This window comes from Budorcas taxicolor, chromosome 14 (assembly GCF_023091745.1).
Source record: "Budorcas taxicolor isolate Tak-1 chromosome 14, Takin1.1, whole genome shotgun sequence".
NCBI classification, from domain to species: Eukaryota; Metazoa; Chordata; class Mammalia; order Artiodactyla; family Bovidae; genus Budorcas; species Budorcas taxicolor.
The window spans coordinates 44,342,746-44,367,475 of NC_068923.1; the positions used below are offsets into that span (position 1 = coordinate 44,342,746).

Sequence of the window (24,730 nt, forward strand, 5' to 3'; positions counted from 1 at the left end):
GGATCTTCCTGATCTAGGGATCGAAGCTGGCTTTCCCGCATTGCAGGCAGATGCTTTAACCTCTGAGCCACCAGGGAAGCCCTTACCAGCCAAAGATGGGACAGTAAGACCATGAAAAAAGAAGTTGCGCTTTTAACCTCGTGTTTGACAGCTACCATGTAGAGTTTTCCCACACATCTTGGTGAGTTCTTATGCTGCAACTTTTAAGTCTGTATGTGTCATTTCCTTTTTCTTTTCACTTTATTTTGGTGGTTACCAACCTCTGTAAGATAAGTTTTACGTACTTGAGGCAGAATTTAGGGTTGTTTCTGCCAATACTTCATGGCAAATAGATGGGGAATCAATAGAAACAGTGCTCCAAAATCACTGCAGATGGTGACTGCAGCCATGAAATTAAAAGATGCTTGCTCCTTGGAAGAAAGGCTATAACCAACCTAGACAGCATATTAAAAAGCAGAGACATTATTTTGCCAACATAGTGAAAGCTATGGTTTTTCCATTAGTTATGTGTGAGAGTTGGACTACAGAGAAAACTGAGCACCGAAGAATTGATGCTTTTGAACTGTGGTGTTGGAGAAGACTCTTGAGAATCCCTTGGACTGCAAGGAGATCCAGCCAGTCCGTCCTAAAGGAAATCAGTCCTGAATATTCATTGGAAGGACTCATGCTGAAACTGAAACTCTAATACTTTGGCTACCTGATGAGAAGAACTGACTCATTTGAAAAGACCTTGATGCTGGGAAGGATTGAAGGCAGGAGGAGAACGGGACAACAGAGGATGAGATGGTTGGATGGCATCACTGACTCAATGGACATGACTTTGAGCAAGCTCCAGGAGTTGGTGATGGACAGGGAAGCCTGGCGTGCTGCAGTCCATGAGGTTGCAAAGAGATGGACACTGAGTGAACTGAACTTCCTATACTTTTCAAAGTTAAAATTTCACTTTGAATTTAAGAATCTTTCTGTAGAGTACACACAGAGTTAGGTATACTTTTTTATATTCTGAATAGTTTAATATCAAACCTTTTACTGATTGGATCTTGGAGTCAATATATAAATTACTTTTGGGGTACTTTTATAAAAAGAAGGATATCTTTACCACTGAAAAATAAAATTACAAAGGAACAAAAACGATGTAAGTTAGATAAGGATTGGCATATGAGATTTAGAGATGACAAATGCTAAAATGTGTAATCATTTGTTTGGTGTTTTACTTATTCATTTGCAAACATCAGTTAAGTATGTTCCAAGACACTGTGTTAAGGGCTAAAGTTAAAAATAAATTTAAAGCCATGACCCTTGTCTTCAGTGACTTTCTTAGAAAGCACTTTTATTTCTCAGTTTTAACCTCTGAAGAGAAATAGGTTTATACAAGATAAAAACCTATTTTTAGCAGCAGAGTTTTCATAATAGTCAGTTAACCAGTTAATCATCATTCCCACTTGCAAGGATTTCAGTATTTCTTGATTTCGCTTGTTTTTGTTTTTTGTTTGTGTGTATTTAAGTTAGTATGACTTTTCAGCCATCAGTGTCATAGTGTTAATTCTTATTCATTACCTGAAAGTATACAAGGAGTTGGACAAAGCAAAGTGGTGACTCCAGGTTTTGTAGTGAGTCTGTTTAGAACCTAAGATAGGCATTTTTGTGGGGGAGAATTTTCTTCAGCAAAATATGCTGTATTTTCATGTTATAATCATATTTATAGATTAAAATATATTTGTTAAATATTTATTCCTTATTTGATATCAAGAAGTATGAATTAAGAAATAACTTCTTAATCAAAATTCATTCTCTTGTGTTGGTCTATTCTTGTATAACTGTATTGATGATAATTACAGTCTGATGTAAATAATCCTAATACTATTGTCTCTCTTAACAGATTTTATTAAACAGAGAAGAGCAGGACTGAATGAATTCATTCAGAACTTAGTTAGGCATCCAGAGCTTTACAACCAGTAAGTAATTGTCATTGTGTTCTGAGGATACAGTGAAACCCAGCCTCAGATCTGTGGAATGTTACTTTGTGCTGTATATTTTTGTGGAATCTTCCTCAAGCATTTTTCCCCTGGTGTTTTTAATCATCTAAGAATTTTCCACCTGGTGTTCTTAGTTTTCTTTTCCCTCCATCAACTCAAGGTCCTAATTACTTTCTTCTTACTGTACTTGTATTTGTTTTATAGATTTAACTTGAAAAGACTTTGCACAGTTAAAACATTTTGCTGATTATTTGATGCTATATTTATTCATGCACTGAGAAAGCATTTCCTCATGTACCTCTGTGTGGGAATAAAAGAATAAATGGCAATAAAAGGAGAAATGAGTGTTACCCTTACCTTCCAGAGGTATTGGCTCCCATGCTTTTAACAGACTTTTCAGAGTCACGACACAGGAGGTCTGTATTTTTAAACTGTTACCCTTGTAACAGAGATTACTATTTTATAGTTCTTTACAGTTTATAAAGGATTTCTATCTTCTGAGCAGGTGCTCTGACCTCCTTTTTAACTTAATTTACTAAATTAGTAAAATACTGGAGCTGGACCTCCTCTGACCAAGGTCTTCAGCCCAGTGCTCTGGGTTTCCTTTCCCCTGATGCTCACAGATAAGATGAGGGTCCGGAGAAGGTCAGCCCCTGCTGAGATTGGCCTCTGCAGGGAGGAGCAGGTGGCGGAGGGGCACAGAACTGGGTAGGATCCTTGAATTCAGGGTTCCTATGTGTCTTGTGTGTTCCTCAGCAAAGAACCTTTTATCACTTGGCTCTTTGTATAATTATTTTTTAAACATTATGCCTTTTGCTGCAGACAAATTCTGTGTTATCTTCAGCTTAGATCATCTCCCCTTCTAAATAAAAACAAAATAAAAGTTAGTTTTTATTTCTAACTTGTACTGGTTTATTTATGGCTCTGCTGGGTCTTCGTTGCCGCAAGGGCTTTCCTCTAGCTGTGGAGAGTGAGGGCCCCAGTTGCGGTGTGCGGGCTTCTCATGGCAGTGGCTCTCTTGTTGCGGATCATGGGCTCTAGGGCACAGACTTCGGTAGCTAGGCTCCCAGGGTCTAAGCACAGGCTCAGTAGCACGGTGAGTGGGCTTAGTTGCTCCGTGTTATTGTGAGATATTCCTGAAATCAGGGATTGAACCCATGTCTCCCTCATCGGCAGGCAGATTCTTCACCACTGAACTACCTGGGAAGCCCTACCTTTCTAATGTTGAATTATTATTATATGCACTTGAGATTACTTCAAACTGACATAATTCTGACTTGTTTGAAATTCATATGCTAATAGCTAGAATTTGTCCCCTGTGACAGAACTTCACATGGAGTAAGTATAGAATAGATGGTGGTGATGTTTATTATTTCTGCTGGTATTTTGAATGGTGTTACTCAGAACTTCTGACAGTGTATGTTAAATTTTAAGTATTCATTTTAGATCATGAAGTATGGTATTATAAAGATGTTACATTTGGTATTGAAATTTAACTGAAACCAATTTGGTTATTTCAGTTTAACATTACACTATAAAATACACAATTCTTAATTATACAGCCCAAATAGACTTTTTCATATATATGCACCTCTTCCATTTAAAGTAGAGTACTTTTCCAGTGCCCCCAGATTAAATAGCCAAGAGATTTTTTCTTTAATTTTTCAATTTAATGTTTAATGGACATTTTCTTTTTAATAAAAAGTGACATTTCATGTTTTCTGGATCTCCTCTGTTAATGGAACTTTGTTAGTTTTCACACTCTCCATTTGGACATCAAACTGTTACGAAAATAGTATAGGTTTAAGAAAACAGAGAAGCCAATCAGCACATGTATCTTGAACACCTACTATATGCTTATTCTTATTATGTGTGGAAAAAGCACTTCAAAAGTAGCTTTCCGTTAGAGAAAAGGTTATTTTTAAGATAACGTCTATTAAAATGGAATTTTAAAGCTCAAATAAAATATTGTTATTTCTCTGACCTGTGGATAGGAAAGGGTTTTCTAGCATATTGGCAGTGAGTGATATGTTACAAATTAAAACATTGATAAATTTGATTAATAAAACCTTTTGACCTCCAAAAATTACAAGTAAAATTTAAAACCAAAACTATAAAAAGTTTCCCGTGAATAAAGGACAATAGATAAATATACTTACTAAAAGAGCTCATGCAGATAATACACACTAAGAACCACCCCCCAAATAGACAGAGCACATTAACAGATGCAGATGGCTGATTAATTACTAGAGAAACTGAATGTTTCCTTATCTATTTAAAAAATGCAAATGAACAAAAATATTTTAGCTTTATTGCAGCATAACACAAATAGAAAAGGGCACAAATTGTGACTGTACAGCTTAATGAATTATGAGAAAGTGAATATATCTGAGTATCACCCCCTCCAGGCCAAGGAGTAGAACATTATTAGCACCCCAATATTGAATATGGTTCCTTGTACTATGCAGTAGGTTCTTGTTGTTTATCTTTTTTATATATAGTAGTGTGTATATTGGAGAAGGAAATGGCAGCCCACTCTGGTGTTTTTGCCTGGAGAATCCCAGGGACAGGGGAGCCTGGTAGGCTGCCGTCTATGGGATCGCACAGAGTCAGACACGAGTAAAGTGACTTAGCAGCAGCAGTAGTGTGTATATATTAATCCCAAACAGTATGGAGGTTTCCTTAACAAACTAAAAGAAGTTACTTCATGATCTGCAGTCCCACTCCTGGGCATATATCTGGAGACTACTCTAATTCAAAAAGATATGTGCACCCCAGTGTTCACAGCAGCACTATATAGGAAAGCCAAGACATGGAAGCCGCCTAAATGTCCGTGAACAGACAAATGGATAAAGAAGATGTGATATGTATGTGTGTGTGTGTGTGTGTATGTATATATATAATAGAATATTACTCATCCATGAAAAACGAAATAATGCTACATGGATGGACCTAGAGATTTCCATATTAAGTGAAATAAGTCGGACAAAGAAAGGCAAATACAATATGATAGAATTTATATGTGAAATCTGAAATAATAATACAAGTGAAATGATGGCAAAATAGAAATAGACGAAAACAAGCTGATGGTTACCAGAGAGGATAGCAACAGGGTGGGGAGTAGGGGGAAGATAAATTAGCATTTGGGGATTAATATATCTCAACTTTTTAAAAGAAAAAAAAAAGAACAAAGAACAATTTAGGAGGAGGTACCCAGATGTAGAGATTTAACCATTCCTCAGGATCGTCATTAATCTGTGCAGTCTTATTTCCTCTTTATGGGCTTCCTTGATAGCTCAGTTGGAAAAGAATCTGCCTACAGTGTAGGAGACCCCAGTTCTATTCCTGGGTCAGGGAAATCTGCTGGAAAAGGGATAGGCTACCTACTCCAGTATTCTTAGATTTCCCTGGTGGCTCAGCTGGTAAAGAATCCACCTGCAATGTGGGAGACTTGAGTTCGATCCCTGGGTTGGGAAGATCCCTTGGAGATAGAAAAGGCTACCCACTCCAGTATTCTGGCATGGAGAATTCCATGGACTGATTGTCCACGGGGTTGCAAAGAGTCAGACACAACTGAGTGACTTTCACTTTCTTTCCTCTTTATATCCATTTGTTGAGGCCCACTTCAGCAGGTTTGTTGTTAAGTCTTTGGGTATATATTGATTGACTGTTGCTTTGTGTCTGAGTGTTTAATGTGTACACATAATGGTGCTTTGCTGTGGTTCCCTGTTTCTGGCTGCTGGCTGGTCAGTCGTCTTTGCAGCCAGTTACCGTAGCTTGCTTACTCATTTCCCTAGTGGTGGATGGCTGTTCTGCTTCTGATTCACAGCCATAGAGAGTATGACAATGAGTCTCCTAGTTATATGTCTTTTGCTGAACTTGTACATAATTTTTTCTGTAGTTTAATCCTTAAAACTAAAATTTCTGGCCCCAGGGAAAATGTATACTCAGTTTAACCAAATATTGCCAAAATGCTTTTCAGAAAAGTTGCCTCATTTTACATTCTCGGGAGCAACGTGAGAGTGTTCCTTTCCCTTCATCCCTGCCAACTTGGGTTTTATGCATCTTTCTAGATTTTTCTGGTTAGTGGACGGACATAAAATGACTTCTCACTGTTGTTTTGTTTTTTCCTGATAATTAGTGAAGTTGGCCATCTTCCTAAATTTCATTACCATTTGGATTTTTCTCTTCTGTGAACCTTTGTCCATTTGTTTATTGGACTCTCTGTTTTAAAAAATTAATTTGCTTATTATAGTACAATAATGATTATTATTGGATTTTGTTTGCCTTTCTTACTACAAATGCTACAGTGCTTACTTTTGTTTTCATGTTAAAAGAGAGAAAAGGTGTAGAAATGCAGTCATAATAAAGTTAATTTTTGTTTTTAGTCCAGATGTCAGAGCATTCCTTCAAATGGACAGTCCAAAACATCAGTCAGATCCATCTGAGGATGAGGATGAAAGAAGTACTCAGAAGGTAGTAAGAGGAATTGTATTTTTTAACAGAAAAAAAAAATACCGTTCCCCAAAGATGAAATTATTGGCAACCTTAGAAGCCACATTTACTTAAAATAATTTCCTCCATTGTAGATTTTCTACTGTGTAGAAAACATAAAAACAAATGTGTATACTCCTAACTGATCACTGTTTCTTGTAAAATTGATAAAATGAGTACTTTTTATAACAGAAAGTAATGTAAATTAAAGATTTGAAAATAGTAAGTTAGAAATATCCCTGTTATCAACAACCTGACCTATTTTTAATATTTCAGTGATTTTCTTTCTAATATATGAAAGATTTCTTAATATATGAATTTTTAAAATTACCTGATTTTAATTATACAGCATATAAAGTTTTGTGTTCTGCTCTGTTAACTTTACATCATACTTTTTGATCATCATGTATCTTCATCAAGATCACTGTAACTTGAAATGGTGAATTTTGACCAGCAGAAGAGGGCTTTTCAACCAGAACACTACATACCTCTTTGTCTGCTTTGTCAGATTGTGATGTGTAGAGCAGTCAATATACATGTGCTGGTTGGCATTGACTAAGTTTTATTGCTGTAGTTATATGCACATAATTAATATGTATTCTGAATAAAGAATAGGTATTCTTATTTTTTTAATGAATTGTGATATAGTAAGTTTGTGCTTTCTTATGAAGACATTTTCAACATATACTTTAAAAGGTTATATTAGAAAGATAAATTACCATCATTTAACTCAGGATTATTATATAGCAGTTAAAAGTACATTATAAAAAAAGTATAATTGCAAGTGTTTATAAATATGATAATACCTTTATAATTCAAAATTGATGCGTACTATTGGTAAATACATACATGAAAATGAGAGATGTACAGTTTTGTCTTTATAATGTTTTAATTTTGTCATGGTGCTGTTTTTCTGATTTAAAAGGTAATGTCATTAAAATCTTCATTTGAAAAATAGACATGACTACTAGAAAGTAGTTCTGATTCTCTAAGAGGGCCCTCAGTTAAGAGGATAGGTTTAACTCTTTACATTTGTGACAGGGTTGCTCCTAGGACAATGTAAAAGGATATTTTAATTTCATATATGTGCAATTGATCAAAAGAGAAATAACCAGCTGGGAAAACATAGTAAATAAAGCATAAGAAGGAAAAATATCTATGTTAAAAAAAAAAGCTCATACAAATGTATTTTCGAAAAGAATGATATTTAAGACTGTAGTAGATGAAAGGAACAGGACCGTGAAGAAATAACCCTTGGTAAACAGATATATGGGAAAATGTTCAACCTTGATGCCAGTAGCAAATAAAAGTTTTAAATGACATTTTTTTTCCTCTACCAAATTAATAAAAATGTCAAGAAACTGAAATACACCAGGACTAAGAAGGGTAAGGTAACATGGGCATCCTTGGGCCTTACTGGTGTTATCATTTCATGCAGCTCTTGGAAAGCAATTTGGCAAAGTGTATCAAACATGAAAATAATTCATGTCACTTAGGAGTTGATATAAATGAAACAACCCTTCCCACAGAAAAAAAGCAGAGATGTTCACTTTAGTATGATTCATAATGAAAGTTAGAATCAGTTTGAACATTCATTAAATAGTGATTGTCCCTATATATTGTACATTTAAAAAATATTTCTAAGGATGATATTATTTTAAGTTTTGACATACCATTAAATGAAATCAGGGTATAAAACTTTTTTATGCAAATTTACACAGTGTGAGCACGGTCAGTTTTTAGAAGTTAATACAAAGACTATATGGAGGTGCTAGAAGTATTTGTAATCAAATTACTTGTTAGTATGGACTTTTAAAGACAGCTTACTACTATTCAAAAAATATTTTAAGGAGTAAAATTTATGTAACTATGATTTTCTTTGTTAGTCTTGTTGAGCGTGTGTAGGTGTAGGTCATGTGAAGAATATCTTGCACTGCTGTAGGAAAATGCTTTTTGAAGAAAGAACCAGACTAAGAGAAATTGCTGGGTTCTGGCTCCTGTTCTGTCTCTGTTGACTTTAGATCCAGATTTTGTTTCTTGTTTCATCCATAAAATCTGGAACTTGGACTAGGATCTTTTGCTGTTTTACAATACCAATAGAAAGAACCTCTTCCCCCCCAAAAAAATCCTTGCTTCATCTTATACTTGTAAATATTTATTATTTTATTTTTTAATTAAAATGTATAGGAAATGTATCAGTTTGGTGCCAACATTGTTACTTTATAAGAAACATATGCTTTAGACCTTTTGCCCTTAATTTAAAAAAAAGCTTGTTTTCTAGAGATTGTAAATGGCAAATGAATTTAAGTGGGAATATATATGACCTATGTCTCTAATAAGAAATTTGCTTAGATAAAATTGTTGATTCTGATTAAAGAGAATGTTTTTAAAAACTTATTTTATATAATCTTATATGACGTAGAATTGTATAGGGCTCTGGTAAATGTGCATATTTGAGACATTTCTGATTTGATTCTTTGAATATATTAAGAATTTCATAGTGAATTTTTTGAAGCAGAATTCACTTCCATTTGGCTTTTGTGAAGAGTGCTCACTGTAAAAGGATCACTAGTTTAATCTTTTGGGATTTTGAGTTAAATTTCTAGCTAATTGTTAGTGAGCTAGAATTTTATTAGTTGATTTATGATATACTATATTAATAGGTGAGTGAAGATTTGCTTCTAAGTTAATAGGAGAGATTAAATGTACTTTGCTAACTGTTATAATAAGAGAAGCCTATCTAAAAATTAGGTACTATCACAGTAGTGGGATTAGGGAGAAAAGCACTCTTGGTTTTTCTTCATGTGCTTGCTTTAGAAGTAAATTTACCTCCTCCCAAATTAAAACTTTAATCCAGCATTTGCAGTTGTAATCATCATCACATTACCATTTCTTATCTTTAATAATAGCTTATTAAATATTTGAAAATTTAAAAACAAAAGCTATTTTAACCAGTTTTTTAATGTAAAAAAAAGATTCCTCTTAAACTGTTATTTCAGTGCTCGCCTCTTCTAAGGAGCTTTCTGCAGTTTACTTCATTCATTTGCCATCTTTGAGCTTGATTTCTGCCTTACCTTTTCCCTTACAACTTCTCTTGAAATCGATCATTAAAATGATTGTTTATATTGATTGTGTATCTTCCCAAGACTCTACGCATTTATTGAGAATTAAAGCTTTAGGTTTAACATGGCAAATATCTGTGATACAGTTATGTGTATTTTACTTCAGAAATATCCATTGACTGATAACCTTTGAAACTCCAGTAAGAATGTTAAATTCTTTTCTTTTTTTTCCATCTCAACAGCTACTCTCTACCTCACAGAACATCAACCTGGGACCATCTGGAAATCCTCAGTAGGTTTAATTTGTTTCAACAGTCTAAATGGATTTGAGGAAGATCTTTTTTGTAAATGTGCAGATGTACATAATTATACCAGTTTAACTGGAAGCCTGTGAAATAGAACTGTGGTTACAGTGACTGTTGTACTGTCATACGCTTTTCTGATTCACTGCTCTAGCTTCTCTTTGTTATAGTAGAGCTCTGAGGAGTTTTTAATCCACAGATTGTTGGCTGGGTTCTGCTGTTATGCCATTGTCACTTTCCTGGGGGGGGTGTGTGTGTGTGTGTTCGTGTAAGATGAGTAGACCATATTTCCCAGAGGAACAAAAGTCCTGGGAGGCACTTGGGAAGTACTCTGGCAAAAACATCTGTGCAGGCCTAATTGATATTCTCCTGGTACCCAGTGTCATCAGTACAGCCCTGGTTGTTAGCCAGCTTGGTCCAGAGGAGACTTGATGGAAATCAGCATATGAAAAGCTATTAAACTTATTTTTTTTCTGGTTTCTCCCATAGTCCCATATTTATTTGAACGCAGGGGAAACATTTTGGAGAACACCAGGAGTGGCAAATGTAGGCTTCACTTTAAGCTTCAACCCCAACAGTTCATTGGGATACAGAGGAGTTCAAGGCCACTTCCTGGCTCAGTTTGAGGACCCTGACAGATGAGTGATGACTGCTGTGGGTTACAAGAAGAGTGCAGTGTGGCTGTCCTCATAATTATCCTTCCAGGCTTACCAGATTAATTCTAAAGGATACTGTCTCAGCCCAGCGCACTGTGCTGCTTCTCTCACCTTTTTGGTTCACTTAGAGAGTCAGTATGAAGTGAAGTGAAGGTCGCTCAGTCGTGTCCGACTCTTTGTGACGCCACGGACTGTATAGTCCATGGAATTCTTCAGGCCAGGATACTGGAGTAGCCGTTCCCTTCTCCAGGGGATCTTCCCAACCCAGGGATTGAACCCAGGTCTCCCTCGTGCAGGTGCATTGTTTACCAGCTGAGCCACCGTGGCAGCCCAATGGGTATAGACAGGAGAAGTGAGCAATGTGGTGTCACAAAAGCAGATGAAGACAGGGAATAAATAACAGTTGACGTTGCTGATAGGGTGGGTTGATGATGATTGAGAATGGACCGTTGAATTTAATGTCACGGGTGACTTCTATGAGCAGTTTCAGTTGTATGGTGGATTCAAGAGAGTTTGTCAGGCAGCACAAAATGGAAATATGCTTCCAGTTAGGGTTTGTCACCAACAATTAACAATAGGATTTTGGCTGTGGCCTCGATGTGTTTACTGTGTTTGAAGGATTTGCATGTTTTTTCACTATTACATTTGTTCAAAAAATTATTTCAGTATTCAGCATATCATTAGAGAACAAAATAGTTCAAAGAGCAAGTTCTAGAAGAAGAAAAACACCTAAGGTTAGTTAAGTATTTATCTCCGTAATCCTGACTTGTTATTATTTAACCCAGACCTGGTATTGCTCTCATGTTTGTATTGACTTTGTTTTGGTAATTAAGTGAAGGACATTTAAAATGTGAATGGAGTCATTTCACTCCCCCTAGTCCAATTTAGGAATTCATCCTCTGTTAAAGAAAACAGCTCTTCTGGCTACTTAAGTTCAGCTTTGTGCAGCCATCTGTTTTTGCCTACACACAGCCAATGCTGCTTTTAACTTGAGGTTAAGATAAATAAAAAGGCAGTCATAGTATTCTTTCTGCCTTCTCGATTCCTGGTTTTTCTACATTACTATCTATTAGAATAAGTAGAGAGTTCTTTTATTTTTAACATGCAGGTAGTGTGTATGCAGAACAGTGTGGTGACTTTTTCTCCAGATCAGAAAATTTTCTTACTGACTTCACCAGGTATTCCTACTAGTAACTTTGTTTTCATAATAATTTCCAGACTACTTAGTCCTTGAAATATGTCACTAATTTATCTAGTCATTCAGTTTCCTTGTTAACAATATTGTGAGGTTTATGGTTAATAAAAGTGAAATGACAGATCGTAGATAGATAGACCTTTTTCTCCCAAAAAGTCTATTACTGAAGCCCTTCTTAAGCCAAACTTAACAAAGCTTAAATAAAATGAGAAAATCTCTTATCTAACCAGAAAGTAGGTATCATTACTATTCATTATTACCCACTCCAGTATTCTTGCCTGGAGAATTCCATGGACAGAGGAGCCTGGAAGGCTACACTCCATGGGTTCACAAAGAGACGGACATGACTGAGTGACTATCACTCATTCACTCATTATCTTTTTTATAGTAAAGATGAGATCCTACCAGTGTAAAGGCTGGAGTTCTCATGCTGAAGTGTACCCAAGATTTATTTATTAAGGAGTGAAGTATTAAAAACTATTGAAAAGTTAACATCCTATCACTTTTCTTAGAGGCTAATTCTTGTCATTTTTCATTTATTTCAGTGCTAAACCAACAGACTTTGATTTCTTAAAAGTTATTGGAAAAGGCAGCTTTGGCAAGGTAAGAGTATTTTTATTTTTTCTTCAGTAAATTAGTACTTTAAAAATGCATGCTTTTTAAAAATTAATTGTAAAGAGTCCACCTGCCAATGCAGGAGACACAGGTTCAATCTATGAGTCAGGAAGATCCTCTGGAGTAGGAAACGACAACCCACTACCCACTCCAGTACCCTTGCCTGGAAAATTCCATGGACAGAGTAGCCTGGTGGTCTATAGTCCATGGGATCACCAAGAGTCAGATGTGACTAAGCACACACACACATAGTTGATTTACAATGTTGTACTAGTTTCTGCTGTACAGCAAAGTGAATCTAGATCGATAGAGATTCTGTTTCCATATAGGTCATTACAGAATACTGAGTAGAGTTCCCTGTGATATACAGTAGGTTCTTACTATCAATTTTTTATATAGTAGTGTATTTATCTCAATCACAATCTCCCAGTTTGTCTTCCCCCGCCCTTTCCGCACTGATAACCATAAATTTGTTTTCTACATCTGTGACTGTTTCTGTTTTGTAGATAGGTTCATTTGTACCAGTTTTTTAGATTCCACATAAAAGTGATACCATACAATATTTGTTTTTCTCTCTTTGACTTACTTCACTCAGGATAACAATCTCTAGGTCTCTCCATGTTGCTGCAAATGGGATTATTCCATTCTTTTTTATTGCTAAGTATTATTCCATTGTGTATTTGTACCACATCTTCTTTATTCATTCCTCTATCAATGGGATGGACATTTAATTTGCTCCTGTGTCTTGACTATTGCTGACAGGGCTGTAATGAACATTAGGTGCATGCGTCTTCTTTAATTCATATTTTCTTTGGGATATATGCTCAGGAATGGGATTGCTGGGTTATATGGTAGCTCTGTTTTTAGTTTTTAAGCAATTTCCTTACTGATCTCCATAGTGGCTGTACCAGTTTATAGGGGAATGCATGCTTTATATATGGGATACCATGGGACTTGTTGATATGCAGGATATAGAATTAAGATGCTTTCTCTACCTTCAAAGAACTGACAGAATAATTCAAGATACAAGGCATCTACTCAGATTCTAACCTAAAATGTATTTGTTCAGCGAGTATTTTGTTGAGCACCTCTGTGCTAAGTACTGTTCTGGTCCCTGTTAGATAGTATTGAACAAAAATGACATGCTTTGTACCTTTGTGATGCTTACATCCTATTGAGGGAAATAGTCAATTAAAAATATGCAATCAAGTAAATAATTACATGCAGTAATGAAGCTGTGCAGGAGATGAAGACTAGACCGAAGAGACAGGAAAGTAGGCAGTCGGGGGGAAGCCCCTACTTAGGTGAGTTAGTCAAGGATAGCTTTATGCATATATATGTATACACACACATACATATTTTGGCTACACTGACACACAGGGGCTTCTTTAGTTGCAGGCATGGGCTTAGTTGCTCCATGGCACATGGGATCTTAGTTCCCCAAACTGGGGATTGAACCGCATCCTCTGCATTGGAGGGTGGATTCTTAACCACTGGGCACCAGGGAAGTCGCTAAGGATGACTTCTTTGAAGAGGCATTATTTAAGTTGAGGCCATAAAGACATCACTGAGCAGCTGTGTAAACAGCAGTTGGAGAAGGAAAGGGAAGTTTGAGACCCCTGTCCCTCTTCATGCAGTGAATATTGAGTGAATCACGAAAGTTGACAGTGTGCCACAGCAAGCAAGAAGAATCCTTAAAGCCAGAAGCATCGTAGATGGGAGTTGTCAGAATCATCAAATGTATTTAAGTGCCTTTTTTGCATTATACTTCAATCTGTAGTAAAAATAAATATGTATGTGTTTAATTATAGTGTGCTATATTCATAGCTTCCAGTATCTAGATCTAGTTTGTTTTCTGAGTTCCCTAGAGACCAGAAACTGTGACCATAAAATTAAACCCGTGTGTGTTCATTAATTCAGCAAATATATGTTTGCCACCTGCTGCACGCTGGGCATTGTGCTAAAATAAGCTATAGAAAAGTAGAAGTGCATCTTGCTCTCAAGATGCTCACAGTCTGTTGGAATGTTAGAGATAGTCTGTTGTTAAGGACAGACAGCATTATCTTTTGGAAAGCTCACATTTGGACCTAGAGTCAAATAGATCTATCTAATGTATATAATGTGAGGCATAGGGTCACACTTCACTTTTTTCCTCATGAATGTCAGCTGGTCCTACACAGTTCCTTGAAAAGGTTTTTCTTTCCCTTCTACCCTGCAGGGTAACCTTCATCATGTATCCAGTGTCCATATATGTCTTGGATCTGTTTCTAGATTTTGTTTTATACTTGTCTCTAGATTTTATATTTTGTTTCATTAACTGATTTTTCTGTCCTTGCACCAGTACCACGTTGTCTTGAAAATGAAGGTTGATACTCAACAGAACATCTTCTCTCCTTGCTCCTCTTCAAGAGACTCTTCTTAGCCCTTTGTGTATCAGTCTTAAGTTTTAGAATTAGCATGTCAGGTTCAACAAGATTCTTTTGGATTTTGATCAATTGCTTTGAATCCATAGATCAATTTGGAAAGAATTGTCATCTTACCAGTATTGAGTCTTCCAATCCATGACCATGGCATATCCCTTTGTTAATTTAATTCATCTTAAGCTTTTGTTGGTAGTGTTTTGTGGCTTTATGTATTTGATTTTTACATATCTTTAATTGAGTGTATTCCTTTGTGTTTCATTTTTTATGTGGTGAGAACTGGTGTTAAACCTGGAAGCTGAATATATACATTAGCTGTGACACATTGGTTCTCCTCCAAGCTGTGTAGCCACCAGTAATGCTTGCACATACCCACTAGGAAAGGCATGTGCCAGAATATTCATAAGCTTCATTGTTCATCATCTAAATGTCACTGAAAGAGTGGATAAATTATGGTATGTCTGTGGAATGCAGTACTCTGCACAGTAATGAAATATGAAAACAGTGCTATTGGGTTTGCCAAAAAGTTCATTTGGGTTTCCTGTAACGCATTTCTTGGCCAATCCAATATGTGTCACAATGTGAACATGTTATATAGAGTGAAAGAAGTCAGGCAGACATAACATTATCTATATGATTCCAGTTATATAAAGTTCATAGACAAAACTCACCTGTTTTACTGCAAGTGAAAATAGTGGTCATCTTTGAGGAAGAAAGGGGATGAATCATTTCTGGAATAGGGCAAATGGGAGGCTTCAGGCTACTGACAGTGTTTGGGTTTTTTGACCTGAAAGTGATTACACAGTGTGTCCGTTTTGTAATAATTTATTGAGCTGTAATGTTTGTGAGTTTTTCTACATGCATGTTACGTTTAATAAAAGCTTTAAATCTAGCAAAATGCTTAGACACCAGCAAAGTACAATAAAACAAAAGCAGAGTACACAAAAGAAAAAAAAGCAAGCAGAAATGCAGATTCACAATGAAGGTGAAAAATATGTATGACAAACTTTGCAAATGGTGGCCTTGGTTCCACTTTCCATTTGCCCATCTGTTTCTTAACTGTCTATTCTCCACATCTACTAATCTGCTGAAAAAATGCCTGCCATCAAGGTACTTCCTAGTTGCCACATTCTTTGAATTATTTTCTCAGAACAAACTTGAAGATGAACCAATCAGAGTATAGAGAAGGGAAGGTCAGGTGGGTGGGAGCTGTCAAGGAAAGAAAAAACAATGTAAGAAAGAAGGAACATTCAGTGGAGTCAAGTATTGTAGAGAACAAAAGCCTGAGAAATGAGAGAGATGCTAGCAGTTGACCTGAGGAAATGTACACCCTGAAGGTATTCTTGACTTTGTTTTTATGAGTAACAAACATCTTAATCAATAGACTTTATTTTTCAGAACCATTTTAGATTTACCAAAAAAAAAACCCCAAAAAACTGAGTAGAGAGAAAATTCAGGGGGACTTCTGATAGACTGTATTTTTTAGAACCATTTTAGATTTACCAAAGAAAAAAAAAAAAAGAAAACACCTGAGTAGAGAGAAAATTCAGGGGGACTTCTCTGGTGGTTGAGTACCTGAGACTCCAAGCTCCTAATGCATGGGGGCTGGTTTTGATCCCTTATCAGGAAACTAGATCCCTCATGCTGGAACTAAAAATCCTACATGCTGTAAGAAAGACCCAGCACAGTCAAATAAGATAAATATTTTTAAAATTTTTTAAAAAAGAAAGTTCAGAGAATTTCCAAACCACCAGTTTACATCAGTATGGTACATTTGTTCCAAGCAATGGACCAATATTGATCCATAATTATGTACTCAAGCCCATCATTTATTCACATTTCCTTAGTTTTTACCCAGTGTCCTGTTTTTTTGTCCCATCCAGGACATTTAGTTGTCATGTCTCCTTAGGACTTTTCTTGTGTTTGAGGCCCTTGATGGTTTTGAGAAGCACTGGTTAAGTGTATTGTAAGACATCTGTCTGTTGGAGTTTGGTGTTTTTCTCAAGACCAGACTGTGATTACAGATATAAACGAGGAAGACCACAGATGTACTGAAAAGTAAGGCCCAGCATTGTCACCAGCAGCAGATCATCTCAAGACGTTTTGAAATGTATCAGCTGATAGTTACACAACTTGTAGGGTGTCTTGAATCCCTTAAAATTTATTTCTAAAACTTTGGAGTATGTCTGCCTTTTTTCTAGGGCAAGATCTTCTAAGTTTCTTCACATCCATGAAGTGTCTGTGTGCACCACAGCCCATTATAGAATCTCAGCTACATACGGTGCTTGTTTCTCTGAGTGCTTCTAAATTTGAACCCTATAAGAGAAACCCAAATGTTAAAACGAAAATGCATTTTGATCACTGAGAAACCATTTTCTTCTCTCTCTTTTTTTTTAATGTAGCCATGAAATTTATAGCCTCAGTATTTTCCAAAGACACTTTGGGACTCAGGGCTAGCATACACACACACACACACAAACACACACATTTCTCAAGCAGTATGGATTTTGACACTTAAACTTAGTAAAAACCTTAAGCATTAGCATGTTAAGTGACAAACGATGCCTGGCTCTTTAAATCATCAACATTTCTTTGGTTTTAGTAAAATATCTAAGGAAAAGTGGAGTTGTAGAAACAAATTAGGAATTTTCAGGTTTCAAAATAAAAACATTATCTAGGTCTGTTGTGGACTTTATTTTTATAAAAATTTTAAGTATTGACTTAGCGATAAGTGAATTGTCTCTGTCAAAACATTGATATTTCTAACAGCACAATCTTTAAATATAACAGGTTCTTCTTGCAAAACGGAAACTGGATGGAAAATTTTATGCTGTCAAAGTGTTACAGAAAAAGATAGTTCTCAATAGAAAAGAGGTAAAATGAAATAGCTTTGTTTTCCTATATCCATCTTCTCAGTTAACAGAATTGTTTTCTGGTGTATAATGCAACTTGACTTTTTTTACCTTTTCTTTTTATTTTTTTAAACAGCAAAAACACATTATGGCTGAACGAAATGTGCTCTTGAAAAATGTGAAACATCCGTTTTTGGTTGGATTACATTATTCTTTCCAAACAACTGAAAAGCTTTATTTTGTTCTGGATTTTGTTAATGGAGGGGAGGTGAGTAATTAGTGTTTCAGTATTGATGATGTTTAGGGGAAAAAAAATAGAATTGAGTTAGAGTTTTTCTTAAGGGTTTTAGAAGCAAAGCCCAGCATAGACAGCTATTTGTTGAGTAGCAATAGTATATAAGATGCTGGCTAATCAGCACAGTGCAGGATGTGGAGAAGTGAGACATAAAGTTCTTTTCCTAAGCAGCTTATGGTGTAGGTGGGAAGCTCATAAAAGAACCTTGTTATGAAGCTACAGACTTCTCTGATAGTTTTGTCACTGAGCTATGTAGCAAGAACATATATTGAAACATTGGAATGAAACTTGATTTGTAATTTTTGATAATTAACGTTTCAGCAGTTGCATATAAACATTAGTCTGTCATTTTCCAAAACGTGCAACTGTTAATCAGATGAGGTGATCCTGTAATAAAGGGTTCTGTGGTGAAGCTAGTTCAGAAAATGTTTCATGTTATAGCCCCTTGGTGGTTTACAACACGTTTCAGCATATTTGAGACTTTGAGAAATTAATGCCTTAAAGACAGCCAGGATTTATATTTTAAAAACTTTTTTAAACCACACAATCACCTTTTGTTTGTTTGAACCAAATCTAATAATAATATTCCCCAAAACTCTGAATCAGAGGGATATTGAATATTTTTGAGAAATGCTGCTGGTAAGATAGTAATTCCAGTAATAGCTAACTTGTATTGAGCATTCTTATGACTCTTTATACATGCTGTTTTATCCTCACAACAATTGTGTTGTATAAGACAAAGAAACTTAGTGAGGTACGGAGAAGCTAATAACTTGATTAAGTCATATGGGTTAGTCCATGTGAAAGACATCCACATAGAGGTGGTGGTTAAAGTCATTGGATTGAGTTGGTTGGGAAGGTATCCAGAGAAAGAATAATAGTGGAGAAACTGAGGACAGACACCTTATCAATCCTTGAAGCATTGTGGGTAGTAAGGAGCAGAGGTGGAACTCTCCAAGGTAGAAGAAAGCCTAATGAGAGATCATTGTTTTAGAACCTAAAGATTTAGAATAAGAACCTAGGGCAAAATTAGCTTAGGCAGGTAACCTGATGACTAGAGGGTGGGTTATAAGAAATAAATGAAGAATTAGGAAGTGTAAGAAATGAACTGAAGGGACATCCCTGGTGCTCCAGTGGTTAAGAGTCTGCCTTCCAATGCAGGGGACACAGGTTCGATCCCTTGTCAGGGAATTAAGATCCCACCTGCTGTGGAGCAGCTAAGCCCATGTGCCACAACAAGAGAAGCCTGTGTGTACCACAGTGAAGACCCAGCACAGCCAAAAAGTAAAAAAAGAAAATGGAAAATCCAGCTGCCACTGAGCTTCAGCCAGTTGCTACCATGCTGAATTTAGGCTTAATGGTTCAGAGACCTGCCCCCCCCACCCATTTCCCTTTGCCACCTGCCCGAAACTAAAACTATGAGTTTTTACCCAAAAAAATTTTTCCCAATTTTTAAATGTTACCAGTTACTTTAGATTTTTCTGAAAACAGTATTTGGTTCAAACAGATTATATCTTTGGGTTCTGTTTGGTCTGCCAGCCACTGGTTACCAATTTCTGAATAGTATTTGGTTTAATTCAAATAATAAAAGATCAAGTAAGATAATTAACATGGAAAAATCAAGATCATTGGTCTTCATTAATAATCTTTTCTAGGGGGGGTTGCCTGGTGTGGTGAGGATACTGCCACACTGGAGGATTGAGGGGTAAATAGATGAGTAAGTTAGCAAGAACAGGGAAAGAGTTATGGTTGAAGAGAGAATGATTGCTGGGCGGATGGGGGACACAGGCAAGGGAGTATCAAAGTTCTGTACTTTGGTGCTTTTTTTATCTCATGTTCAAGGTAACGAAAATAAATCCTGTTTTTATATTTACAGAGTATATTTGTCTCACTTTATGTGTGAATTATCTTGGTATTCATTTTTTATTTCAATTTTATAGCTGTTTTTTCACTTACAAAGAGAGCGGTCTTTTCCTGAACACAGAGCTCGGTTTTATGCTGCTGAGATTGCCAGTGCATTGGGTTACTTGCACTCCATCAAAATAGTGTACAGGTAAATTTTTAAAATTGCACTTCTGAAAATGTCTTTTTATTATTTTGTTTTAATTCAAATTGAGTTTTGCTTTTCTTTCCTTTTAATTTGATAGAGACTTGAAACCAGAAAATATTCTCTTGGATTCAGTAGTAAGTATTGGCTTTTAAAAATCTGCTGGTTCACGATTCTTGTTGATGTTATGCTTAATGAAAAAGAGTCAGCCTCAAAGGTTCCACACTGTGATTCCATATGATGGAACACATGTTCCATTCATACATGAGGGATTTATATAACATTCTCAAAAAATCCAAACCAGAGAGATGGAGAACAGATTAGTAGTTGTAAGGGGACCAGGGACTAAGGGATAGGGAAGTTCAAAAATAAAGCAGTAACATAAGAGAGTTCTTTTGTTCCTTTGGGTTGATGGAAGTTTTCTGATTGTAGAGGTAGTTACACAAATCTATATATCTCTATTGCATAGAGCTACACACAGGGCTTCCCTGGTGGCTCAGTGGTAAAGAATCCACCTGCAATGCAAGAGACATGAGCTCGATTATTGGGTCGGGAAGATCCCCTGGAGAAGGAAATGGCAGCCCACTCCAGTATTCTTGCCTGGGAGATCCCACGGACAGAGGAGCCTGGCAGGCTGTTTTCCATGGGGTCACAAAAAAGTCAAACACGACTCAGCAACTGAAACAACACATACACACACACAAATGCATACATGTAAAAGAGTGAAAACTGAATAAAGGTGGCTGTCTAGCCAAGGGAATTGTACCAGTGTCAGTTTCCTGATTCTGACGCTGTACTACGTTATATAGGCTGTCAGCACGGGGTGTGTGGGAGGAGGGAGAAGCTGGGGGAAGGGGACATGGAGCTTTGTGTACTAGTTTTTGCAGTTTGCTTTTGGTCTATGATTATTTCAAAATCAAATGTTCTTTAAAAGTGTCAGTTTATATCCATGCATTATTTTATTTTACTGCCCCTGTATTTGTCAGGGACATGTCGTCTTAACAGATTTTGGGCTTTGTAAAGAAGGAATTGCTATTTCTGACACCACAACAACATTTTGTGGGACACCAGAGGTAAGAAATTTATCTCATTTGTCATTCATGGAATCATACGTGAAATGCAAAACTGAATCACAAATTGCATATATAAAATTTGAAATCAGAAAAGTAGAGTAAAGAGACTTCTCTGGTGGTCCAGTGGTTAGCGCTCTATGCTTCCACTGCAGAAGTCGTGAGTTCAGTCCCTGCTTGGGGAGCTAAGATCCTGCATGCCTCATGCTGCTGCTGCTGCTGCTAAGTCGCTTTAGTCGTGTCTGACTCTGTGCGACCCCATAGATGGCAGCCCACCAGGCTCCCTCGTCCCTGAGATTCTCCAGGCAAGAACACTGGAGTGGGTTGCCATTTCCTTCTCCAATGCATGAAAGTGAAAAGTGAAAGTGAAGTCGCACAGTCGTGTCTGACTCGTAGCGACCCCAAGGACTGCAGCCTACCAGGCTCCTCCGTCCATGGGATTTTCCAGGCAAGAGTACTGGAGTGGGGTGCCATTGCCTTCTCTGACATACCTCATGGTGCGGCCACAAAAAAAAAAAGGAAAGAAAAGTAGAATAAAATGTTTTCAGCTTCCAACCAGCTGGGAATATCTGATAATCATCTCTTTTTTTAAATAAACATTTATATAATAAACATTTAAAAGTTTATTGGTAGTTTTTTTTTAACTCTGATTTTGTGATATCACCAGTAACCAACAAAGATAAATTACACTTATTTGTGCTTATTTGTTTTTAATGTTGAAAGTTTATCTTCGATTTCTTCAAGCATTTGATTATATTTCTAATCCTTAAGAAAAAACTCATGAATCAGTGATGAAAATGTTCAAAAATTAATTGTGATAATGTTGGAACAACTCTGTAAATATATTGAATTGTACACTTTAAATGGGTGAATTGCTTGGTATTTGAATATCTCAATAAAGCTGCTTTTTTTAAAGGAAATAAGCTAAAGCAAATATGGCAAAATGTTAGCATTGCTTATGTTTGGATGGCAGCTCTATTGGTTTCTATTACATATTTATGGTTTTTATATGGTTAAAATATTTCATAACGAAGCTATTTAATGTAAGAGAATAAAGCAGTGTGTATGGGGGGCGGGGATTACAAATCAGAATTTATTAACCAGAACATCCTATTCTCTAATCATGTTAACTAGCAGAAAATGTATCTTTCCATTTGAGACAGTGATAATAATCCTTAAGATTTATGTTAAAGCCTTGTTATTCTAATTTCACACATACACACATTTAAAATATCCTATTTATTGCAATCTTAAGTGCCAGGTAGCTTTTTTTGGTCATCTAAATTTTAATGTGATCGGAAACTAGTAAACCCTTTTTTTTTAATTTTCCCATTTCTTTGTATCACATAAAAAAAGCTGAAGAATGTATTTCATCGTATATATTTCATGTGGGAAGAGGAAATACATATTTTGGAGTCTAAAATTCAAATTCACTGTTTTATATTTGCGAAATCATGCTTAAATGTTTTACAAGTTGAAGTATGATAGCCATCTAATAACTTATACAACTTTTAAAAATAATACATCAAAGAATTACTGTCATAATTCTTAAATAAGAATACAGTTAGTTATTTTTTCTTTCACTGAAAAGGAAAAAATGAATTATAATTGTCATATTAAGAATTCTTTCTTCAATAATGACTTGTTTCTTCAAGAAAATGAAGAATAAAGAGAAATAAGATTTAATTAATTAATCTAAAATTAATTTTGTGAAAGACAACCCCCTGCAAAATACCTACTTTATTATGGTTTCTATACTTGTCATCCTTCTCTGTCTTAACTGCATCATCATTTCTGGGTAAAATACTTGAATATGTAGTTTTTGAAAATTATCCTGGTGGACTCCCAAGTACCACTGACCAGGAACCACTGATACAGTGAGAATACCGAACCAACTGAAAATCTAGATAACATGTTTCATTCAGTGTAATATAACGCCTAAGATTTATTAAATTTCTCAATTATTCCTAGGTTTTGTCTTCATTTGTTTCTGAGTTGCTCTAATAGTTAATCTTTTCTGTAGTATCTAGCACCTGAAGTAATCAGAAAACAGCCCTATGACAACACTGTGGATTGGTGGTGCCTTGGTGCTGTTCTGTATGAGATGCTCTATGGATTGGTATGTGTTTCTACTCTGTTGTTATGATTCCAGTACATTGCAGTTGATTGGAGTTTTCTCTTTTGCCTTTCAGTAATCTTGTGGACACTTGTTAACTAGGTGACACTAACAGAACAGTAGTAACCTGGTTAAATGAATCCAGAACCACATTAGGGGTATGCACAAAAAGAAAACCTGTCATTTTGTTACTGATTTTTTAGAATTATTTTTCTGCCACACTAATCACTACTTCAAATATTCTCATCTCACTAGCATTTTTTAGAAATAGATACCTAGTTGTAACATTAAAATTACCCACTTTCAATCAGTTTACTCTGGCCATTCTGCCTAATTTCTAATTTTCTTAATTTCAAAAAGATGGAAAAGAAAGATTTTATTTATCAGAAGATAATAATACCTTTTGGTTTTTGCCTTGTATTTTGTTTTCATAGGATTTAATTAGGATACTGGTGCTCTGCTTTTTTTCTTTTAATTTTAATCACCAGGAGTCCTTTAGCCCTTTACCATACACACCATGTCTTGAAGCTTTCATTGGGAAAAAAGTGATGTTTACTATGTAATCAGTTTCCCCAGTTTTTATTAATTAAAGACATTATCAGCCAACGCTTCTGATGAACAAGTCAAGTTGTTTTACTACATTGAGTTAATATCATTTCAGCCAGGACAGACATTTTTAGGTTCTCTTGGTGGTCCTGTGAGTGGCCAGCAGCCTCATGCTGGGAGCCATGCACTCGATGCTGCCCTCATGAGGCCACGCCCACCGTCACTGAGACCTGAGGTGGGCGTGGCTTTTCTGTTTGCTGTGTGTGAGTGTATGTGTCCCCTGAAAAGAGGGGTGATGAAATTTAACCCTTGAGGTATGTTTTAGAGAATTTGTCTCAGGTTGTTAACTTTGAATGACAGATGCCTATGACAGCCAACACTCTCTTCTCTGCCCTTGACCATAGTCCGCTTGTTAAAAAGACCCAGTTTTGCTGTGTTAACACAGGGAGCTCACCTTGGTGCTCTGTGACAGCCTAGAGGGATGGGATGGGGGGATGCTCAAGAGGGAGGGGATATATGTATACTTAATAGCTCATTCACATTGTTACTAATACAACATTATAAAGCAATTATACTCCAATTGAAAAAAAAAAAGACCTAGTTTTCTGGTTATGCTGGTAACTTAGAAGACCTGCTAACCATGTTATATCTTACATTCTTTAAGTGTTGAGTGTTTCTCATCCTGATATTTTCATATCCTTTTAATTTCTTTAGAAGTCTTTGAGAGTATAAAATATCATTGCATGTAAAATGCAGCTGACTCAGTAGGGAATATTTGAATCACATACTTCATTAATCAGGCTTATATTAATGATTCAGAAATAAAGTTACATTTTAAAAACTGAAAAGTGAAGATTTTCTTTCCCGTACAAAAGGGAAAAAATGACAAGCCTGTAACTTCTTTAACTTAAATTATTTTTCCTTTAAAACTTTTAACTCAGTAATGAACTGGCTGATCCTCACGTTGAAGCTGTACCTCAGGTCTTTAAGTTGTTACAGCAGCAGGACACTGCCACCACCACAAGTTCTTAGGAAGAGCACTTTCTAGAAATCCGTTTAAATTAGTATATTACTGTGTCTCAAG

General features: G+C 36.1%; 1 protein-coding gene across 1 annotated transcript in view; it reads left to right on the forward strand.

Moving 5' to 3' along the window:
- Positions 1 to 24,730, forward strand: part of SGK3 (serum/glucocorticoid regulated kinase family member 3) — a 45,742-nt gene that overhangs the window by 14,641 nt on the left and 6,371 nt on the right. The window contains exons 4-13 of the mRNA XM_052651654.1: positions 1,880 to 1,955; positions 6,365 to 6,452; positions 9,775 to 9,824; positions 12,231 to 12,288; positions 17,511 to 17,594; positions 17,709 to 17,840; positions 19,808 to 19,920; positions 20,015 to 20,051; positions 20,901 to 20,987; positions 23,008 to 23,103. Coding sequence (XP_052507614.1) covers positions 1,880 to 1,955; positions 6,365 to 6,452; positions 9,775 to 9,824; positions 12,231 to 12,288; positions 17,511 to 17,594; positions 17,709 to 17,840; positions 19,808 to 19,920; positions 20,015 to 20,051; positions 20,901 to 20,987; positions 23,008 to 23,103 — 821 coding nt within the window. The remainder of the gene's footprint in view (positions 1 to 1,879; positions 1,956 to 6,364; positions 6,453 to 9,774; positions 9,825 to 12,230; positions 12,289 to 17,510; positions 17,595 to 17,708; positions 17,841 to 19,807; positions 19,921 to 20,014; positions 20,052 to 20,900; positions 20,988 to 23,007; positions 23,104 to 24,730) is intronic.